This window comes from Lutra lutra, chromosome 13 (genome assembly GCF_902655055.1).
Source record: "Lutra lutra chromosome 13, mLutLut1.2, whole genome shotgun sequence".
Classification (NCBI taxonomy): domain Eukaryota; kingdom Metazoa; phylum Chordata; class Mammalia; order Carnivora; family Mustelidae; genus Lutra; species Lutra lutra.
The window spans coordinates 82,260,763-82,281,570 of NC_062290.1; the positions used below are offsets into that span (position 1 = coordinate 82,260,763).

General features: G+C 43.3%; 1 protein-coding gene across 1 annotated transcript in view; it reads left to right on the plus strand.

Annotated features, from left to right (window-relative positions):
* The window catches only part of CNTRL (centriolin), an 89,503-nt gene that overhangs the window by 58,138 nt on the left and 10,557 nt on the right, over window positions 1–20,808 (plus strand). The window contains 16 exon segments of the mRNA XM_047699376.1: window positions 743–859; window positions 1,112–1,256; window positions 1,741–1,889; window positions 3,620–3,809; window positions 5,066–5,379; window positions 7,047–7,252; window positions 9,482–9,674; window positions 12,695–12,825; window positions 12,952–13,092; window positions 13,197–13,323; window positions 14,341–14,505; window positions 15,243–15,308; window positions 15,310–15,403; window positions 16,972–17,087; window positions 17,170–17,387; window positions 19,624–19,781. Of these exon segments, the coding sequence (XP_047555332.1) occupies window positions 743–859; window positions 1,112–1,256; window positions 1,741–1,889; window positions 3,620–3,809; window positions 5,066–5,379; window positions 7,047–7,252; window positions 9,482–9,674; window positions 12,695–12,825; window positions 12,952–13,092; window positions 13,197–13,323; window positions 14,341–14,505; window positions 15,243–15,308; window positions 15,310–15,403; window positions 16,972–17,087; window positions 17,170–17,387; window positions 19,624–19,781 (2,530 nt within the window).

Below are 20,808 nucleotides of genomic sequence, written 5' to 3' on the forward strand. Positions count from 1 at the left end.
GTCCAGAACAAGCTTCCACAGGCACTGCTGCCCCAAAACCTAGCCACTTGTATTATTGCTCTTTTGTTATAGACTTTGGTTATCTCAGAAACCACTGGAAAGTTGTCTGTCTCCCTTCAGACCTAAGGATTGTATTTCCTCTCATCATAGCCCTGCCTTGGGTCCTGCCCTTTCCTGAGCCCTGACAGGAACCATCAAATGAAACATACTCTCCCCACCTCAGAGTGTAGAGCTCTGCCTAGGGAGATGGGTGTGCGTACACACCTGAACCAAGGTTTCAAAGGCTGGCCATGTCATCCTTCTGAACCCCAGACTTTTCATCTTGTGCAGTCAGATAATAGTGACCTCTCAGGCTGTTCTGCCTTCTGACTGAAATGCTGTCTCCAGCAGTTTGAAGGGTACAGATGCTCCTGAGATGAAGATGATAGATCATAGAAGAGACAAGTTAATGATGGGAGTCCAGAGAGACCCCAGTCATGGAAGACTGGAGATTAGTGAAGAAGAAGTTAGCTCTGGTTCTTTCTGATGCAGCCCCCCACCCACCTGGCCCCGTGGAGGGGTGGAGCAGGCTGCCAAGTGATGGGAACAGTGCAGGACAGGGTGGGACCTAGCGCCACACACTCATGGGGTAGCCAGGCTGGCAATTGGACGAAAACAAAGAAGTTGATCTGAGAGGAGGGGAGACTTGAAAAAGACAGCAAATGACAGCAGTGCTGCCTTTCTCCTACCTCTGTCCCAGTAGGAGCTGCAGGAGACGGAGAGGTTCAGCAGAAAGGCAGCGCAAGCAGCCAGGGATCTGACCCGAGCGGAAGCAGAGATCGAACTCCTGCAGAACCTTCTCAGAGATAAAGAGGAGCAGGTCAGTGCTGGGACTCTGAGATCTCCGTATGGGCCTGTGTCGGTTCCGAAAAGACAAAAGTAGTAGAGGTGACTGCTCAGAGAATTTGGAAGTGTGCCAGGCAGAGTGCGACTTCAATACAAGGACTGACGTGGCATCCTCATGAGGAAAGCATGGGTAAAAGTTCTAGAAGTATTAATTCGAGTTGCAAGGATAAGTGCATCTGGGAAAGAGTATTCATGGACAACTTTGTGTATGTGATATTTTTAATAGTATCGAAATCAGATGGAGAAAGTAGATGTCGGCACTGGAGGAGCGCACTCACAGGTGGTGGAGATGGAGAAACTAAATGAGACGATGGAGAGACAAAGGACAGAGATAGCAAGGCTGCGGAATTTACTGGACCTCACCGGGGCTGGTAAAGTATTGGGCTTTGATTTGGGTAGTTGTTCTAAAATCAAGTCAAATCACGTTAAAAAAAAGATCATCCCATTGTTTTTCACCATAGCAAATTTATTTTCACTGTGATAGATCAATTCCATGCTTGCTTTACAGAGCTGTGATAATTAGCTTAATGAATAAAAGCAAAGAATTTAAAAAACACTTTATGTAAGTGGAGTTTTAAGAAACTTGATTACAATGAGACAAGAGATTTTTGAATTTTCAAAAGAAACAATGTTTACAGATCTGTTTTCTTTCTCTGGTTCAGTTTATAAATGAACAACAGAGGGGGGTTTATTTGTCCTCTTTACGTGTTAGCAAAAACTTAAACTACCATGGGACAGGCTGAAAAGTCAGCTTTGAGTTGCTGATCAAAGTTATTGGCATCACTCGTGTACGTTGAGAGAGGAGGGAAATAGATGATTTCACGCCCAATTTCACAGACTGGCATTCCTTCGCAGATAACAAAGGAAGCTTTGAAAATGTTTTAGAAGAAATTGCCGAACTTCGACGTGAGGTTTCTCATCAGAATGATTACATCAGCAGCATGACAGATCCTTTCAAAAGACGAGGCTACTGGTACTTTATGCCACCACCATCATCATCAAAAGTAGGAAGTCTGTGATGCTGGGAATGTATACTGAATTTTCTTGAAGGAAATGTGACAATGTTCTCTTCTCCCAATTTGTGAAGAAGGTGTCAAGAATAATATGTCTAAGCTAATGCGTTGAGGTTCTTAAGGATCCTTAATATTTGAGGTGAAAATAGGGCCTTCTCAAGAGTATTGCCATTGCCCATTCCTGCTCAGGTAGCATGTTGTGGGTGCCTGATAGAAGATACTGCAAGGGGATAAGGTGACGAGCCCAGACGACCTATTGGAAATGGGTATAAAATTGTGCAGAGGCTGATAGAAAACTCGTGCCTGGATTTCATTTGATTTTAGCCCACGTTTCATTCTGTGTTCACTGAAATCTAGGTCAGGTGCTATGTGGGGTGGGGAGGGTGTGCTGTGAGGAATGGTCTAGCCCTTGCTCTCCAAGAGTTCATGCACTGGTGGGGAGACAGGTACACCTGTGTGATTACCACAGGGGCATGCACGTGACAACAGACTTTACCTGTGTGCTCTGGTATAGAGAAGTGTTAGGGATCCCTCAGTGGGGAAGTTCAGGAAAGAAGGCTTCACACACAGTCATGAAGTCAGCACTTAGCCCTCAAGGGGTGGGCTTTAGGAGGGAGGAAGGTGTGGAGGGGAGAGTTGGTTTAGCTGTGGTGAGTAGCCTTGTGGGGCTGGACGGTTGGATGGGAACAGTGAAAGGTGAGTCTGGAAAAGTAGATTGGGCTCATGCTTTTGAAAAGGGCCTCAAAATCTCTTGCACTGACTTGTGGAGACCTTGGGGACCGAGGCTGTGTGTACTGTGATCAGAGACGTAGTTTAGGAGGAGTAATTGGGCTGAGTGTGGGAGCCCGAATTGCGGTGGGTGAACTTGGGGCAGGGCAGGGTGGTGCAGGGGCGCTATGTGAACTCATTCCATGAGGGACAGAAGCCGGAGCTAGAGCAGTGGAGCTGGAGGAGAAGAGATGGCACCGAGGGATGTTCAGGAGACAAAAAGCCAAGGTTTGGGGCTTGAAAGTGAGAAGTAAGGAGAGGACAGTAAGTGGCCCACATCCAGAGCAGAGGGGCTGGGTGACACCCTGCTAGGATCAGCTGACAGGCAACAGTCAGGGGGAGGGGCTGATATACTAGGGTCCCAGGGCTGTGTCGACTTAACCAGAATCCAGACAGCCTTGACAACCATGGTTGGAGGCGGGAGCTGTGTAGGTTAGATGTAACATGGGAAGGCTGAGCTGGCCGAGGGTTTGGGAAGCAGACCTGTTTATGACTGGAAAGGAGGGAGGGTGGCGGAGTAGAGCCTCTTGGCCCACGCCAGGCTCCCAGGACAGCAGGAGACTAATATCCCAGATGGCCTTGAAAATTCACTGGTTTCCTTGGCCTTTGTTGGTGGGACGTCAAGACAGCAGGAGACTGATATCCCAGATGGCCATGAAAATTCACTGGTTTCCTTGGCCTTTGTTGGTGGGCCATCAAGAACAAGGCAAAAGGGGAGAAGCCCCCCGGAAAGATGAGTACTGGCGAAGAGAGGCCACACTCAGGCCATTTACCTGACTTGACTGGGTAATCATGTCCGTCTTCTGTCTGAAAAATGAGAATCAGAATCTATGAAAAGAAACCAGTTCTTTCTCAACTTTGCCACATCTCAACTTTGTTCTAGACTTAGGCATTTCTCCAACTCAGCCTTTTCATTTCTGATAAATAGTGGGCTCTTCTATCATCTATTTTAGGTTTCCAGCCACAGTTCCCAGGCCACCAAGGACTCTGGTGTCGGCCTAAAGTGTACAGCCTCAACTCCTGTTGGAAAAGCACGTCATGGACAGCAGGATGGAAAAGAGGACAGTGGGCCTCCACCTGTTTCGGGATACTGGGTGTATTCTCCCATCAGGAGTGGGTTACATAAATCGTTTTCAAATAAAGGTAAGTTAAATCACAGAAGGGAAGTTGCATGTCTCTTGTATTTGTTCCCTGAAATCCATAAGACACAAGCCAGACTCCTTAGCTTACTCTGCACGGCCTTCTGTGCTGGGCCTTGGCCAGTGACCTCTTGTCTCACTTCCCATTACTGTCCCAAAGTCAGCCATCCCAGCTGCCTAAGATCCCCACAGCATGCTGTGTGCCACTCACCTCCCTGTTTTAAACTTGTTTAGTAGAAGGTCCTTCCTTGGGGCGCCTGGGTGGCTCAGTAGGGTAAGCCTCTGCCTTAGGCTCAGGTCATTATGTCTGAGTCCTGGGATTGAGCCCCGCATTGGGCTCTCTGCTAAGCAGGGAGCAGAGAGCCTGCTTCCTCCCCTCTCTCTGCCTGCCTCTCTGCGTGCTTGTTATCTCTGTCAAATAAATAAAATCTTAAAAAAAAACATAAAGATTGTCCTTCCTTCCTCTCCTAAATCTATTCCTGCTCAACCTTCTACAAGATTCAGGCCCGCAAACAACACTCCTCTATGGAGCCTTCCTCCACGCTGCCTCGCCTGCACTCCTGGGCCATGGCAGGTGCCGCCATCCTTGTGTCATGGTGGTGGTTAGCTCAGCTAAAATGAAGTGTTAACAGGTCCATCTTCTAAAGCTCCCAGAGGAAGAGTCGGACTTGGGAGTCAGTCCTCGCTCTTGCAGTGGCTAGCTGCGTGATCCTAGGCAGAGTATTTCGCCCCTCTGAGACTGTTGAATGTAAAAGGGGAATGTCACCTTCGGAGAATGTGTTTATTCAGGAGCTATTTATTGAGTGCCTGCTGTGTGCTAGGCTGTGTGTCAGCAGTGATAAATGTAGATCTTGCCTGTCAGGGAGATAACCAGGAGAGTTCAGCAGCTTAGAGAGGGCCGAGCGTCGTGATCGTGGTAAGTGCCGAGAGCTGTGGGTCTCACTGCTCCTTTCTGCATCTCTGTTGGTCTCTTCTGTAGCCTGAAGCAGGCACCCGAATGGTTGCTGAATTGATGAATGAAAGAAGACCCCCCCCCCAAAAAAGGAAATTAACAGATAGACATAAGAAAAACGCAATTATCAGCCACTGAAAATATATGAATCCCTGTTTTGATCAACTTTTCAAAACCGCTTTGACCTTTTTTGCAAAATTTCATTCTTACATCTTGGGGATTTGGGCCTAAATGCTGCCGTTCTCTGCTAAATTTATTTACCTAAGAAGCCATGGGGGTAAAACACTCTTCCGTTTATTTCTTTCAAGATGCAGACAGCGGAGGAGATAGCCAGGAAGAGAGCGAGCCAGAGGACCGAGAGGACCACCCATTTGTACCTCCTCACGGATACATGATGTATACTGTGTTTCCCGATGGTTCACCTGTACCGCAGGGCATGGCCCTATATGCGCCCCCTCCTCCCTTGCCCAGCAGTAGCCAGCCTCTCAACCCCGGCACTGTTGTTTATGGCCCACCTCCTGCTGGGGCTCCCATCGTGTATGGGCCTCCACCTCCCCACTTCTCCGTACCTCTCATCCCCATGGGGGTGCTGCACTGCAACGTCCTGGAACACCATAACTTGGTAAGTGGAAAGACACAGGACCCCCTGTCCACAGTGCTTCCACAGGAGACTGAATAAGGGTATTTATGTAATGATTTGACCTATTTATGAACAGATTATGTCCCAAGTGTGTTCATAAGATTTGTGTTTAGAATGGAGTAAGCATTCTCTTATTAACATACTCTTCTGGACAAGAGTTAGGATACCAGGCCAGTCTGCAAATGCTTTGTTTAATCATCTTATAACAAAAAATGCTTTCAGTCCAGAAATTAACCATTTTGGGAGAGCTTATTTTATATTTTCTAGGACAAGTACTGATGTGTACATGGAACTATATTCACATAGTAGTGCCTGTGCTTGTACACACATGTCCCTGCGCATGGACACGCATCCACATGTATGTGCTTGTGTATTCACACGTATGAGCAGCAAGGTTGTGGTGGGGATTATCTCTGGGTGGTGAGATTCATGATTATTTTTTTCTTTTCATAATTCTTAGCTTTTTGTACAGTTTTTCCCACTTAACATTACAGGCATTTCCCCATGGTTTTTAAGAGATTTTATTTGACAGAGAGACCTAGCAAGAGAGGGAACACAGCAGGGGGAGTGGGAGAGGGAAAAGCAGGCTTCCCGCTGAGTAGGGAGCCCGATATGGGGCTCCATCCCAAGACCCTGGGATCATGACATGAGCCGAAGGCAGATGCTTAAGGACCGAGCCACCCAGGCGCCCCTCCCCATGGTTTTACAAATGTTTTTAAGCAGTACTTTAATGACTGCATAACATTTCTTAACATTTGTAGTCAGTCTAGTTGACCTAACTGCATAAATTTTTAGTGTATTTCATTTTGTTAGGCTAGATTACTAGTAATTCTAAGGCTAGATTACTTGCTAATCACTAGCTTGCTTTGTTAACTCTATGGTTCTAAAGAAGTAAAATGCACTACAAACTCCTTCAAACTCAAGAAACCTAGAGCTCTTTAGATTTTCCTTGTCCTCCCAGGAGATTGAGAGGAAGACAAGGACCAGAACAAACAACTGGTCAGGCTGGTTGCCCAGGGCCTGCATGTGCTCACATGGTTAAAACATTAGTCACCCACGTAGCCCCGAAGAGTCTCGGCGCACATGTGCTTATGTGTTTACAGCGGTGCAGTCGGCTTGGCATGTGATCGATCCCCTCTTAAGCTGGTTCTGTTACCCGCTACCAGTACCCAGCTGTCCTATAGTTTTTCACATGCCCTCCTGGACCTCTGTGCATTTGCGTGTCCTTTCTTCAGCTTAGGTCTTCCCCATGTCCTTTATTCTTCAAAACCCAGGCAAAACACCTCTCCCTCTGGGCAGCCTTCCAGACAGCTCCCCTCCCCGGGTCCAGAGGAGGGAGAGACCTGTGTCTCTCTCTTCTGCTACTTGCTGTCCTCTGGAGATAGAGATTATGCATAAGAGGTGCTTGGGTAATGTGTATCAACCATAGTTGGGCCGATGGAGAAGTGAAAAGCTCTCTTCATCAGTTTCATCTGTGATATGTGGAAAATTGGCCTGACTTAATGTTTCTTCTCACACTGAAGTCCTAGAAGCTACCACCATTTTCAGGTTGTAGGTAGCATCTTGAGCACAGTTAATTGCAGCTTTTGGCAGGAAAGAAGAGAAACATCAAGTGATGTTCTCAGTACTGCGTTTTTTTCTTTGTTCAGGAGAATGAAGTTTCTAGATTAGAAGACATAATGCAGCATTTAAAATCTGAGAAACGGGAACCGTGCATGAGAGCATCTAAGGGGCACTCGGAGAAAGAACTGGAAGAACTGCACCGTAATATTGATGGTCTTTTGCAAGAGAAGAAAGACTTAGAGTATGAAGTAGAAGAATTACATAGAACCATCCAGCAACATCAACAGCGAAAGTAATTATTAGCCATTTTATTTTTATGATTCCAATGACTGTGATATTGGCTCATTAAGATAACCTAAATCAGTGTTGTCCGGTAGAACTTTCTGTGATCGTGGAAATGCTGCAGATCTATGCTGTCTGGAACAGTGGTCACTAGCCACATGTGTCTATTGAGCCCTTGAAATGTGGCTAATGAAAGAGAGGAATAGAGTGGAATTTCAATTAAAGTAGTAGCCTCGAGGCAACTCCCAGGGGGTGCAGTGCAAGTCTGAGTTCTCTTGGCCAGTAATCCCAATCAGCTCTTCCTGTAGGCCCTCTTGGGGAATGGCACGGCCATCCACCCACCCAGAGTTTTACTCTGGCTAAAAACATGCCCGGTGTCCTCAGCTCCTCTTTCTGCACTTTCCCAAGGCTCCAGATGGTGTCCAGGTCCTACAAATATACACAAAGAGCTGTCAAGCTGGTCCCCTTCTTTAATCACTGCTGCCTCGGCCTTTAATCATGTCATCCTTGGTTGTTGTAATAGCTTCCACATTGGCCTTCTGTGTCAAGCCTCTCCATTCTACCCCCGACGTAGCTAAGATCTGAGCATGCCACTCTCCCATGTGATGCAGTCCCAACACAATGCACCCCACCCTCCAGATCGGAACCTTGCCTGTCTCTCTTACCCTTCTCTCCCACACACCCTGTCTGCTTTTCTGTGGGTTCCCCAGACACCACATCTTCTCCTGTCTCCCATATGTCCTTGCCTAAAATGCTTTCTCTACCTGCGCCTAACCCCACCCGGTCTTTCCAGGTGAAGGTCAGGGATTCCATCTCTCACACAAAGCCTTTCTCATCTCTGACTCCCGCAGTTTGGGGCTGGCGACGTTGGGTATGGTACCGTTGACGCCATGTTGTAAGGAGCCCAGGAGGGCAATGGCTGGGCTTCCCTTCTTGTGCCCTGGCACCTGGCACAGGGCTCGTTAACAGATGCGGTATCTGCTGAGTGCATCAGATCGGTGGAAGCCCATCTTCTGCGGTAGTCCAGGAGTTATGATTGTTCCCCAGTTTTCTGTCGTGTAAGCCAGAATGGCCCAGGCACCAAGGTTGGGGAGAGGTCTGTGGAGGTCACAGAGGTGAGTGAGCTGTGATCTCTGCCTTCTAGGAGCTCACACGTGACTGACTAATAGACCTGGCAGGGAAAAGCAAGGGTCACACCAAGAGAAGATGGGGACTAGATGTTTGAAGGTTTCAAAGGTGATTATGCTGTTACTTTTGTAGGATGTGATAGGGAGAGGGTTTTTATTGTGAGGTTTTTTGAGGAAGGAAATAAGACAGTGGGATAACTACCCTTTTTCCTAGTTTTAAAAGTATAATAAATGATCATTTTACAGAATTTGGATAACACAAAAATGTCCAAAGAAGACAGTAAAGATCATCTGTATGCCTTCATTTAAAGAGAAAGAATTTGTTAATGTTGATGAATTCATTTGCATGTTTTTCTGTCATGGTTCCCATTTGCAAATAATTTTGACATGTTAGCCTTGAGTTAGTGAGTCCTGTGTCTTGCTTTCTGATTTGTCAAATACCGTCACTATAATTTTACTCTAGCAGAACAGAGTAAATCACAAAATTTGGTCGTCTTTGAGGCAGCTGATGAGCTGTGACTTGACAGACAGTTTGAAGGGAATGGATGACTATTGTGATAATAGTTTTATTTTTATACCACAGAAGAATAGAAATATCGACATTGTCTTGACAAGTGCTGACCAAAATAAAGACAAATCAAAAAAAATGAAACTACTACATCATACTTTATACATATTGTGTACTTACTGTCAACAGTATACCCTGGGTTTTTTTTTTTTAAGATACTTATTTTAGAAAGATTGTGAATGCATGCAAGGGCAGGGGGAGGGGCAGAGGATGAGGGAGGATGAGGGAGAGAGAGACTCTCAAGGAGACTCCACGTTGAGTACGAAGCCCGACACGGGGCTTGATCTCACCACCCTGAGATCACAACCAGAGCCAAAATCAAGTGTCTGACACTTACCTGACTGGGCCACCCAGGCACCCCCCAACAGCATACCATGTTGAATGAAAGTGTGAACATAGGCCTTGAACATAATCAAATGCAGCCGTCTCTCCCACTGCTTCTCATATGAAATTAGAAAATCATCATACGTCTTCTTATCAGGCTACAAGGGTCTATATCGTCTGCATTTAAAGTGTCTTAATGTGTGGGCATATGATTTTTTAGAGACTTCATTGATGGAAATGTTGAAAGTCTTGTGAATGAACTGGAAACAGAGAAGTCACTCAAACACCATGAAGATATTGTCGATGAAATTGAGTGCCTCGAGAGGACCCTTCTGAAGCGCCGCGCAGAGCTCAGGGAAGCCGACCGGCTGCTGGCGGAGGCTGAAATGGAACTTTCGTGCACGAGAGAGAAAGTATGTTCTGTTGTGGTTTGGGGCGAGGCAGCTTACTGTTGGCCACATGAAGGACTAGGAAGAAAACAGACCAGAACACAGTCCCCCCGAGGCAGACGGCTGGGTTTCAGGTTGTGCTCTGCTAGTTAAAGCTGTGAGAGTTTGCGTCAGCCCCCTGAGTCCCCGGCTTCGCTCTCCTCATCTGCCAGGCCAAGAATACCAAAGCTGTTCAGTAAGGGTTGAATGAAGTAGCATGTTTTTAAGAAGATTTTATTTATTTTAGAGAGAGAGGGAGAGAGGAAGCAAGGGTGTTTGGGGGGGCAACAGCGAGCGGGAGAAAGAAGCACACTCCCCACTGAGCAGGAGCCAGACGTGCCGCTTGATCCCAGGATCCTGGGGCTGCAACCTCAGCCGAAGGCAGCTTAACTGACTGAGCCACCCAGGCACCCCTAAATGAAGTAGCACATTGAAAGCTGCTAAAGTCATTGAGTTCCTAACACGCCCTACTTCCTTATCCTGTGTGTGTCTTTTAAAATTGTTTGGGCTCTGCTAGCTCTGTGTATTAAATAGGTCAGTCTTACATTCTAAAATAGCAGTGTTACCTCAGAAGACTTCTTCCTACTATTACTTTGTTCTCCAAGTGGACGTTACAGAGTCAAGTATTTTTTGGTCTGAGGTAGTGTTCTTGAGACTACAACACAGAGGGAAATCAAGGAGGGAAGGGAGCTCCCTGTCACTGGGGCTCTGTCCCAGCCACGCACTGGCTGTTTAATGAATACCGCTTCCTTTAACTTTCCTGGCATCCGGCAAGGTGGTGGTTAGCTCAGTTCAGGGAGGCGGCACAGGGAGGCTGGTAGCCAGCCCAGGGGCACACAGCTGAAGTTCTGCTTCACCAAGGGACCTTTCTTAGTCTGAGGAGAATTCCAGAGTATAGAAGTCCCAGACCCACATGGAGCATTTCAGGAACTACCATTTGTATGTTGTTATTTCAACATGGACAGATTTAAATGAATAGAAATCTAATACCTGGGAACTGCAATGAAGGATTTATTAAAGAAATTCTGTGAGTGATGGCTTTAATAAGAATGGAAAAACATCCTGGTGTCTTTTCAGATGATCAGTTCCTTCTTCTGTCACATGTTTCATGATTGTGAGAGAACATGGGTGTGAGCAGGACTAGAGAAGAATTTACCACTGGTATATAAAAGAATGTTAAAGCTATTGGTAGTTGACAGGTAGTAAGTGAACCGAGGCTGGTGAGCTCTTTCCCCTTCAGCCTCCCAAAATGACTCAGGGAGGCAGCTTCTTAAGGGGGAGGAGGGTGGGAGAAGGTGATGTGTTTTGTAAAGATGCCAGGTGTGTTAAAACTTAACCTAGAAACAGACCAAAAACTACTTAGAAATGTGACTTTCTGGAGCATGTAGTGCATTTTGTCCAGTGCTTTGCTGATGAAGCTGATAGGAACAGCTCTGACGTGGAAGCAAGGACAGTGAAATATCTAGCTGTTATGAATGGGGAAAGATGTGCTGTCTGATACAATGGAATATTACTCAGCCATCAAAAATGAGGTCTTTTAACCATTTGCAATGACGTGGTTAGAACTAGAGGGTATTACCCTAAGCGAAATAAGTCAGTCAGAAAAAGACAAGTATCAGATGATTTTACTCATGTGGAATTTAAGAAACAAAACAGGTGAACAAAGGCAAAGGGGGTAAAAATCAAATAAGATGAAATCAAAGAGGGAGACAAACTATAAGAGACTCTTAGCTCTTGGAAACAAACTGAGGGTTGCTGGAAGGGAGAGGGGGACAGGGATGGGGAAACTGGGTGATGGGCATTAAGGAGGGCAGTGATGTGATGAGCAGGGGGCTGTGTGCAACTGATGAGACTAATAGTGCACTATATGTTAATTGGTTTTAAATGAAAAAAATATATATATCTAGCTGTTTAGGAGCTTGCCAACCCTTTTCATCCACACGGGATATTTAGTAGACTAGTTTAACATACGCCTATGAGTTTAATGCAACTGCAGAACTGGAGCTTTCTGACTGAAGGTGAGTCACTGCTCAACCAAGTGCAAACCAAATACTATTTTTGGACCTTTGGTGACATTGTTTTAAGCCTCTTATTTTAGAAAGAAAAAAGAAAACCAAGTTGATTTTTTTTTTTAAATCTGTTTTTGCCAAATCTTGTATAGGAAGATCTTTAAATACTTCAATAAAAATATTTAGTATTTGTGTTTCTCAGGCATAATTATATTATCTTTAAGTCAGTGAGGTTTTATTTAGCATAATACTGTACAGCAATAATCTCTAAGAGGAGGGAATATTGATAAAATCAGTTTGTTGTCACTTAATTGGGAGATATTTTTAAGTAAAAAAATAGCCTAATAATAATCAGGTTATTATTTTTTTTAAGATTTTTATTTATTTGTCAAAGAGAGTGAGCACAAGCAGGGGGAGAGCGGCAGACAGAGAGAGAAGCAGACTCCCCACCGAGCAGGGCTCAATCCCAGGACGCTGGGACCATGACCTGAGCTGATGGCAGACACTCAACCAATTGAGCCCCCCAGGCGTCCCTATACAGATTATTTTTAAGTAAAAAGATTCATAGCCTCCCTACCCTCAAGGGACTGTTTCTTTTTTGGGTAGCCCTTTTGTCTTTGTGGGCACAGATATAATTTCACATAGCTGCTCTTAGAGTAGTGTACCTTTAAAAAAATTTTTTTCAGCCAACATAATAATATCAACATTTGTTGCTATGTTGTCATTTTAAAGGCTACACAGTACTCTGTTGTGTTGATGTGTTGTCATTTACTAAATCTATTATTTGTCAGGTCATATACCAATCTACAGTGAGTATTTTTGTGCAGTAGTTTTGACTCCTGAATTCTTTTCTGAGAATTGGAGAAGCGTGAATGAACATCTTTACCAGTCTTTTTGTCTTGCTTTGTTTTCTGAAAGAGTCGTACCAGTTTATACCACAATAGCTGTGAGGGGGTATGGTGACTGAATTGCTTTCAATGACCGTGTCTTTTTTAGACAAAAAATGCCATTGAGAAATTCGCCGATGCCAAGAAAAATTTATTGCAAACTGAGAAAGATGCTGAGGAGTTAGAAAAGAGAGCCCAGGAAACCGCTGTTAACCTTGTCAAAGCCGACCAGCAGCTCAGGTAGGTGGAGTCCCTCAGCTGTTCAGCGAGATGAGAAGTTTGGTTCTGACAGGCTAATAATCGCTTTATGGTAACTGCGGCTGGTTAAGTCTAAGGGGCCTTGGAGAATAAGGCAGTGTGTTTTAGGTTGCTCCAGGCTGACACAAAGGATTTGGAGCAGCACAAAATGGAGCAGGAGGAAATCTTGAAAGAAATAAATGAAGTTGTGGCAGCAAAAGATTCAGACTTCCAGTGTCTCAACAAGAAGAAGGAGGTCCTGACGGGAGAGTAAGTACAGCCCCTGCTGGGCACACGGGGCTTGAGCCGGAAGACGGTGCTGGGGGTCCAGCCTCCCTTCGGCCCCGCTCTAGTGCTGCTGCCGGTGTTTGCAGGCTGCAGAAGCTGCAGAAGGACATCGAGACCGCACAGCACAGTGAGGATCACCACCTGCAGGTCCTTCAAGAGTCCGAGAGCCTCCTACAGGCCAAGAAGGCTGAGCTGGAAAAGCTGAGGAGGCAGGTAGGGAAACAGATGCTTTGAAAAACCAGCTCACGCTGCTTTGAAACCTACATCATAATGTATGATTATAAAAAGTAATGCATGTCCGATTGTAGAAAAGACTGGAAAATACAAAGAAGATATAAAGCACAAATGAGGCTGTATCTCCTAGTGATTAAGAGTAGAGTCCAGGGGCGCCTGGGTGGCTCAGTGGGTTAAACCTCTGCCTTCAGTTCAGGTCATGATCTCCGGGTCCTAGGATGGAGCCCCGCATCGGGCTCTCTGCTCAGCGGGGAGCCTGCTTCCCCCCTCTCTCTGTGCCCGCCTCTCTGCCTGCTTGTGATCTCTGTCTTTCAAATAAATAAAATCTTTAAAAAAAAAAAAAAAGAGAGAGAGTAGAGTCCAGTCCACATTCGGATCCCAAATCAATAGAATGCATTATTGAGTGAAGGAAGCAAGCCCCAAAACAGGATGCACCCTGAGATCACTTATGCTAAATGTGCTTATGAACGCTTGTGCTTGTATTTTTAGTCTATATCAAAGTACAAATCAGTCATCTGATAAGAAGGCATTATAAATATCTTCTGTTTTCTTTCACATGTCTGCATTTTCTGCTTTTTATATAAATATGTGTGTACTATCCTTAAAATTGTAAATGATTTTTCTTAATTTACAAAATGAGTTTTTAAAATCCCTGCCCGACTTCCATTGCCAAGGTAGTTGTTAAATGGAATAAGGTATAGACACGTAAGTGTTTTGAAAACCATAAGCTGAGGGGTAATCATTATTATTATATTGTTATTTTTGCTGTGCTTTGAGTGCTTTTATGTAGGTGAGCTCAGGAACTTTATCAGGCATTTTGTGCATGCACCCCTGGCCTGGCCCTCCTGACTCATGTAGCTGGGATAATTACAATTAGGCTAGTTCCTAATTTCCCCCACAACCGTTAGCTGGACTGGATATTCTCCCATCATAGCAAGCACTGAAGGTTGCATGGCCTTTGACAAGCTTTGCATTCTTCCCTTTTCTTTAATGCAGGTGTCGGGTCAGCAGCAGGAGATGGCCATCTTGGAGAGGCAGGTGGGGCATAAAAAGGAAGAGCTGCATCTCCTCCAGGATAGCCTGGTCCAGGCCAAAGCTGACCTCCAGGAAGCTCTGAGACTGGGAGAAACCGAAGTAACTGAGAAGTGCAATCACATTCGGGTGTGTTTTTCACTAGGTTTTCTTAAGAGTCCTAGGATGATGTTGGAGATTTATTCTGAGATATTTTCATTGGTTTCCCCTCCAAATGCAAATATAAATTCCTGAATCCTGACCCTTCTGTAGCATCAGTTAGATGTGGTGTTAACGTATCTGGGCTCTGGCTGTGTGGGTAGCTCCCTCTGCCACTGTGCCTTTTCTCATACCATTTCTTCTCCAGGAATTTTCTTTTTGTGAATGTCCAGATCCTACCCATTTTTCATGGTTCAGCTTGATATGCCTCTAAGAAGACTTCCCTGACTTTTCCTTTACCTTGGAAGGAGTTTCTCTGTCTCCTGAGTTTGGGGGCACTCTGCACATTTCCTAGGGCATCTTAGCCTTTCAGGATCGTGTTTGTACTCCTTGCCTAAATCTCCTCAAGGTGTTCAGACTCCTGAGGGCAGGAGACGTACCAGAGTCAGCCTTTTCTTTCTATGACAAATTGCCTTACACAGAGTAAATACTGCTTATGCATTTTAAATGAAGGTAATGTGTGACTTTCTTACTTCTATTATACAGAAATATGTTGATATAAAATAGAATACAGTGCTCTTCTTGACATAAAAGGCGAAACTGAACTTGTTTCCAGATTAGAATTTTTGTGAAATGAGATAGTTAATAAAAAAAATTGATTTCAGTATAATTTCTATTCATAATTTTGTAAAGCGGAGTTGACTTGTTTTTTTTTTTTTTGGACACAGGAAGTAAAATCTCTTCTGGAAGAACTCAGTTTTCAGAAAGGAGAACTGAATGTCCAGATTAGTGAAAAAAAAAACTCAACTTGCATTCATAAAGCAGGAAATTGAAAAAGAGGAAGAAAATCTTCAGGTAGTTTTAGGACAAATGTCTAAACATAAAACTGGTAAGTTTAAAGGAAAGCAATCATATAAAGTTGGAGTTTGGAAATATCTCTATTCGAGATCATAGAAAAAATACAAATGGTGGAATAAACTTCTTTTAAAGTTCAGCTTTGTTATAGATGAGCAAAGAAAAGCAGTATTGTAAAAGGAATACAGTATTTTCTGCCATTCAAAAGTTTACTGATAAAGTTTATTTAAGAGCATAGTAGTCATTATAATTACTGACCAGGGTTTGGAGAAGGAAGAACATATCTCTATTTGATAGAGAAAATTGAACCAATCCCCCAATGTTTCAAACCTGAAAATTCATGCCTACTGAACCGTTTAGCCCATTTCTAGTTACTGAGAGAAAGGAAGCATTTATATACCTTGCAGCAATACTGTATGTACTTAGTAAGACTTTATTTCCTTGTTTCATAAATTAAGCTGCCTGAGTTGGTTACTTGCAGCAAAACTTATACTGAAATTTGGAAATTTGGCCAATCTAAAAGCCACATTTCAAACATTTAATGGCATGCAAAAAACGCTGATGGGAAGACTGAAAGAATAGATAGAAAACTGAATATAGAGCGTAATTCCAGTTTATTTGGACGGTATGCGCATGTGCGCGCGCACTCCTGGAAGGAAATACATCAAATTGCTATTGCTGTAGTGATCATCTTTGGATGGTGGGATAATAATGGGTTTCATTCGTTTCTTTTTTTTCTTGAAATTTTCCATAGTGAGCAAATATCTGTATAATCAGAAAAGAGAGTTAATACTTGAAAATCTATATATTTTTTTTTTGAAAATCTGTATTTTAAAAGATAAAAAATTGTTGGGGCGCCTGGGTGGTTCAGTGGGTTAAAGCCTCTGCCTTCGGCTCAGGTTATGATCCCAAGGTTCTGGGATCGAGCCCCGCATCGGGCTCTCTGCTCAGCGGGGAGCCTGCTTCCCTTCCTCTCTCTCTGCCTGCCTCTCTGCCTACTTGTGATCTTTTTCTGTCAAATAGATAAATAAAATCTTTTAAAAAAAAAGATTAAAAATTATTATTCAAATCTCAGCTTATGTATTTTAACATTTTATCCATTTATTTTGACTAAAATTCATTTAGATGAGGTCATTGCTCTTGAAACTAGAACTTTGTTAATGTTTTTGTTAAAATGTTTTTAACAAAATTAAACAAGTTAATGTTTAGCAATATTTAAAAGAATTTTTTTTCTTCCATTCAAACAGTTAGCTCTAGGGTGCCTCAGTGGCTCAGTTGGATAAGCCTCTGACTTTGGCTCAGGTCATAGTCTCAGGGTCCTGAGATCAAGCTGTGCTTCTAGACTCCCTGCTCAATGAGGAGTCTGTTTCTCCCTCTGCTCCTACCCCCATTTGTGCACATGCCTCTCTCTCTCTCTCTTTCGCCTTCTCTCTTTCAAATAAATAAAATCTTCTAAAAAACACAATTAGCTCCATTAATTCAGCATAATATATATGTTTTGATGACCTATTGTTTCTTTTATCAACAGCATTATTTTCTGTTTCATTTTGTAAATGTTTTCAACTACATTTAATAGCACAGATCATGCTCTGTTTCTCTTAGAACTAAAGAATATTCTGGACATGTTGCACCTTGAAAACAATGAGCTGCAAGGTTTGAAGCTACAGCATGACCAAAAGGTGTCTGAGTTAGAGAAGACTCGGGTTGAAGTGCTAGAGGTAATAAACAAAGCCGTTTTACCCTTAGCCAATTGCAGTCTTTCTCTTTGAGCATGTGTGAGTCCACTTTTATCTGTTTTAGGAGAGACTGGAGTTAGAGAATCTGCAGCAGACAGCCCTGCGACAGAAAGGGGAGATAGAGTGGCAGAAGCAGCTCCTCGAGAGGGACAGGCAGGAAGTAGAGCGGATGACTGCTGAGACCCGAGCATTACAGTCGTGTATTGAGTCTCTGTGCAAAGAAAAGGAAGATCTGGAAGAAAAACAGGGTAGCTGGGAAAAGAAGTTGGCACAGACTAAACGGTGAGAGCAAAACCCAATAAGCTTGCCAGATCCCTTCCTGAAGACTAAAGCATAATAAACACACTATAAAAAGGGAATGAAAATGGAGAAAAGAAAAAAAAAGTACTACACGAACTCAGTATCACAGTACACCTCACCAACAGAATTTCTGGGTAGATTTCCTTTTAGGCTTTTCTTTTTCCAAAGCACATTTTAAAATAACCTGTTGTGGATTTTTTTAGGTAAAATAACAAATGCTAGAAGATGTAGCTGAGTGGAGAGATACCTGTTTGTGGGTGGAAAGGCAATATTGTTAAGATTCAGTTCTCCTCAAACCAATCTATAGATTCAGAACAATCCCAGTCAAAATCCCAACAGGCTTTCAAAATAGAAATTGACAATCAGGTTCTGAAATTCATGTGGAAATGCACAGGCTGGACGTGGAATAGGATCTAAACTTTTTAGCTATGACACCAAAACAACCGTGAAGAACAAAAGTTTAGGGCTAACACTACCTGATTTCAAAACTCAGTATACAGCCATGGTGATCAAAACACTATGGCTGGTGTAAAGACAGAAAAAGCAATCAGTGGAACAGAATAGAAAGTCCAAAAGTAAGTGCACAGATGTGTGGACAAATGGTTTTGACAAAGATGCAAAGGCATCTTTTTCAGTAGAGAAGAGACATTCGAAACCCCAAAAATGAACTTCAGCCCACACCCATATTCATAAAAATTACCTCAAAATGGACCATAAACATAAATGTGAAACCTAAATATATAAAACTTCTAGGAGAAAACATAGGAAAAAAACCTTAGTGACCTTGGGTTAGGCAGAATTTCCTAGATAGGACACCCAAAGCATGGTCCATAAAAGAATAAATTGGTAAAATTGAACATCATCAAAATCAAAATTACTCCTCAAGACACTGTCAAGATAATGAAAAGACATGTCACAGACTGGGAGAACAATCTTTGCAACCATGTATTTTCAATAAAGGGCTTGTACCCAGAGCATGTATATATACAAAGAACTCTCATAACTCAATAATGAAAAAACAAACAATCCAGTTTTTCAAATGGGCAAAGATTTGAGTAGACATTTCACTTAAGAAGATGAATGGATGGCAAATAAGTACATAAAAAGATGTTCCTCATTATTAACCATTAGGAAGATGCAAATTAAAACCACGATGAGATAACACTACATACCTATTAGGCTAAAATTAAAGACTGATCATACCAAATGACATGGAATTTTCATACACAATTGGTGGAAGTGTAAAATGGTAGACCACTTTGGAGAATAATTTGGCAGTTACTGAAAAACTCTTACATATATTGGCCAGAAGAGCTACCATTCTACTCCTAGATATTTATTCATGAGAAGTGAAAGTGTGTTTACATACAAAGAATGATGTACTTTAATGTTCATAGCAGCTTTATTTGAAACAGCCTAACCTGGAAACAACTTTAAATGTCCATCAGCTGGTGAATGGCTAGACAGATGCTGTGTATCCATATCCTGGGTACTATTCGGCAATAAGAAGGGAATGCAGGGGGCCGCCTGGGTGGCTCAGTTGGTTAAGCAACTGCCTTTGGCTCAGGTCATGATCCTGGAGTCCTGGGATCAAGTTCCACATCGGGCTCCCAGCTCCATGGGGAGTTTGCTTCTCCCTCTGACCTTCTCCCCTCTCATTCTTTCTTTCTCTCTCAAATAAATAAATAAAAATCTAAAAAAAAAAAAGAGAGAGAGAGAGAAAGAAGAAGGGAATGCAGTACTGACACACACAGCAACATGGGTGAACCTCACAGTGACTCTGCTCAGTGACAGAAGCCAGACAGACACCAGCCCACACTATAGGACTCTGGTCATGTAAGAAAGCAGGCTCGTGTACATCTGTTTTTTGGACAAATCCTATTGCACAGTTGTGTTTCCTGCTTTCTCACTGCATCAGAATAGATGCAAATCAGCCATCTATTTTAATTGCCAGATTTGGGGAATTCTGAGTGTTGTCCATGTTGTTATTCTGATTTTTATAAAACATCAGTTTAGTGAGTCACTTTTCAAAAAAATCTCGTGTTTAGAAAGCTGAAAATAAGATGTCTTTTGGAAATGAGTTGAAGAGTGTTAAGGTTTATAATCATTCATAGTCTATAACCATCCAGTGAAAGGATAACAGTGTTCCTTGGCTGTGTCTTATGCGTGGTTGGACGTTTTATGTTTGATAGTCTCACTTACTCTGCTTGCGCCGTAGGGTTTTAGCAGCTGCAGAAGACGATAGCAGAATGGAGCAGGCAAACTTAGAAAGGTTGGAATTGGATGTCAGAAAGCTGCAGCAGGAGCTAGACCGACTTAACAGAGAGAAGCTCTCCCTGCATGAAGACCTGGGAGCAGTGCAGCAGCAGCTACAAGGTATGAAGCTGCCCCTCTGCGGTGGGGGGGGGGGAGGGTGTCCTTCCTTTGGTTAGGTTTTCTTTTCTTTTTTCTCTGAATATACAACATTTTATTTTCTTCCAGATTTGGAGTTTAATTATACAAAGAGGAGAAGTCAGGTTTTGTAATCTAAAAATATTTCCTTACTAGAACTATATTAATACTTTTGCAAACTATGCAGAGAAGATAGGGACACACATATGTGCATTTATGGAGCTGCATGTCAGCCATGCCGGATCCCTGGGCGGGGAACTCTCGGCACACCCTCGCTCATCTGTGAGGACACAGAGCTGTCCTTGTTGAGGCGTACACAGTCAGTCCAGCATGGTCAGCCCTCTGCCATGAATGTGTCTGTTCAGTTGTCTGCTTCTTAGAGCAGACATTGACCTTCCTCATCCACCAGCTGTTGGGGGAGGACGAGGCCCATTCTTCTGGGAGGGTTTCCTGCTGGCCCTCTTCCATCAGCATATCTGGAATCAGAGGGGTTTCCATAGCCTCTTCTCTTTTTCACCTCTTGCTGAAGCAGTCTTGAAAAACAAAAGCAGAACTCCGCTATTCCTCAGAAGGAATCTGTTACCAAAGATCATCTCCATGGGGACTGACCCTGGCTGTCCAACAACTTGTCCATTCGAGATGGAAACCATCTTTGCCCCTTGGTCCCACCTCAAGGGTTCTTCTTTCGTTTCCTTTTCTTATTATAGAAATAATTCATGCTAATGGGCATGGGATTTATTTTAGAAGTGACAGAAATGTTCTAAAATTAGATTGTAGTGATGTTTGCATGACTCTGTGAATATACTTAAAGCCAGTGAATTGCACACTTTAAAATGGGTGAAATGCTTGGTATGTTAATTATATCTCAGTAATGCTGTTTAAAAAAAAAATAGTTCATGTTCCTTAAAGAACAATTTAAAAACAAGCAAAAAGATGAAATAAAAACGACTACTGACCTCACCCCTCAGAGGTAATTCCTATTAACAGTGTGGTGAATATCCTTCCAGATTTT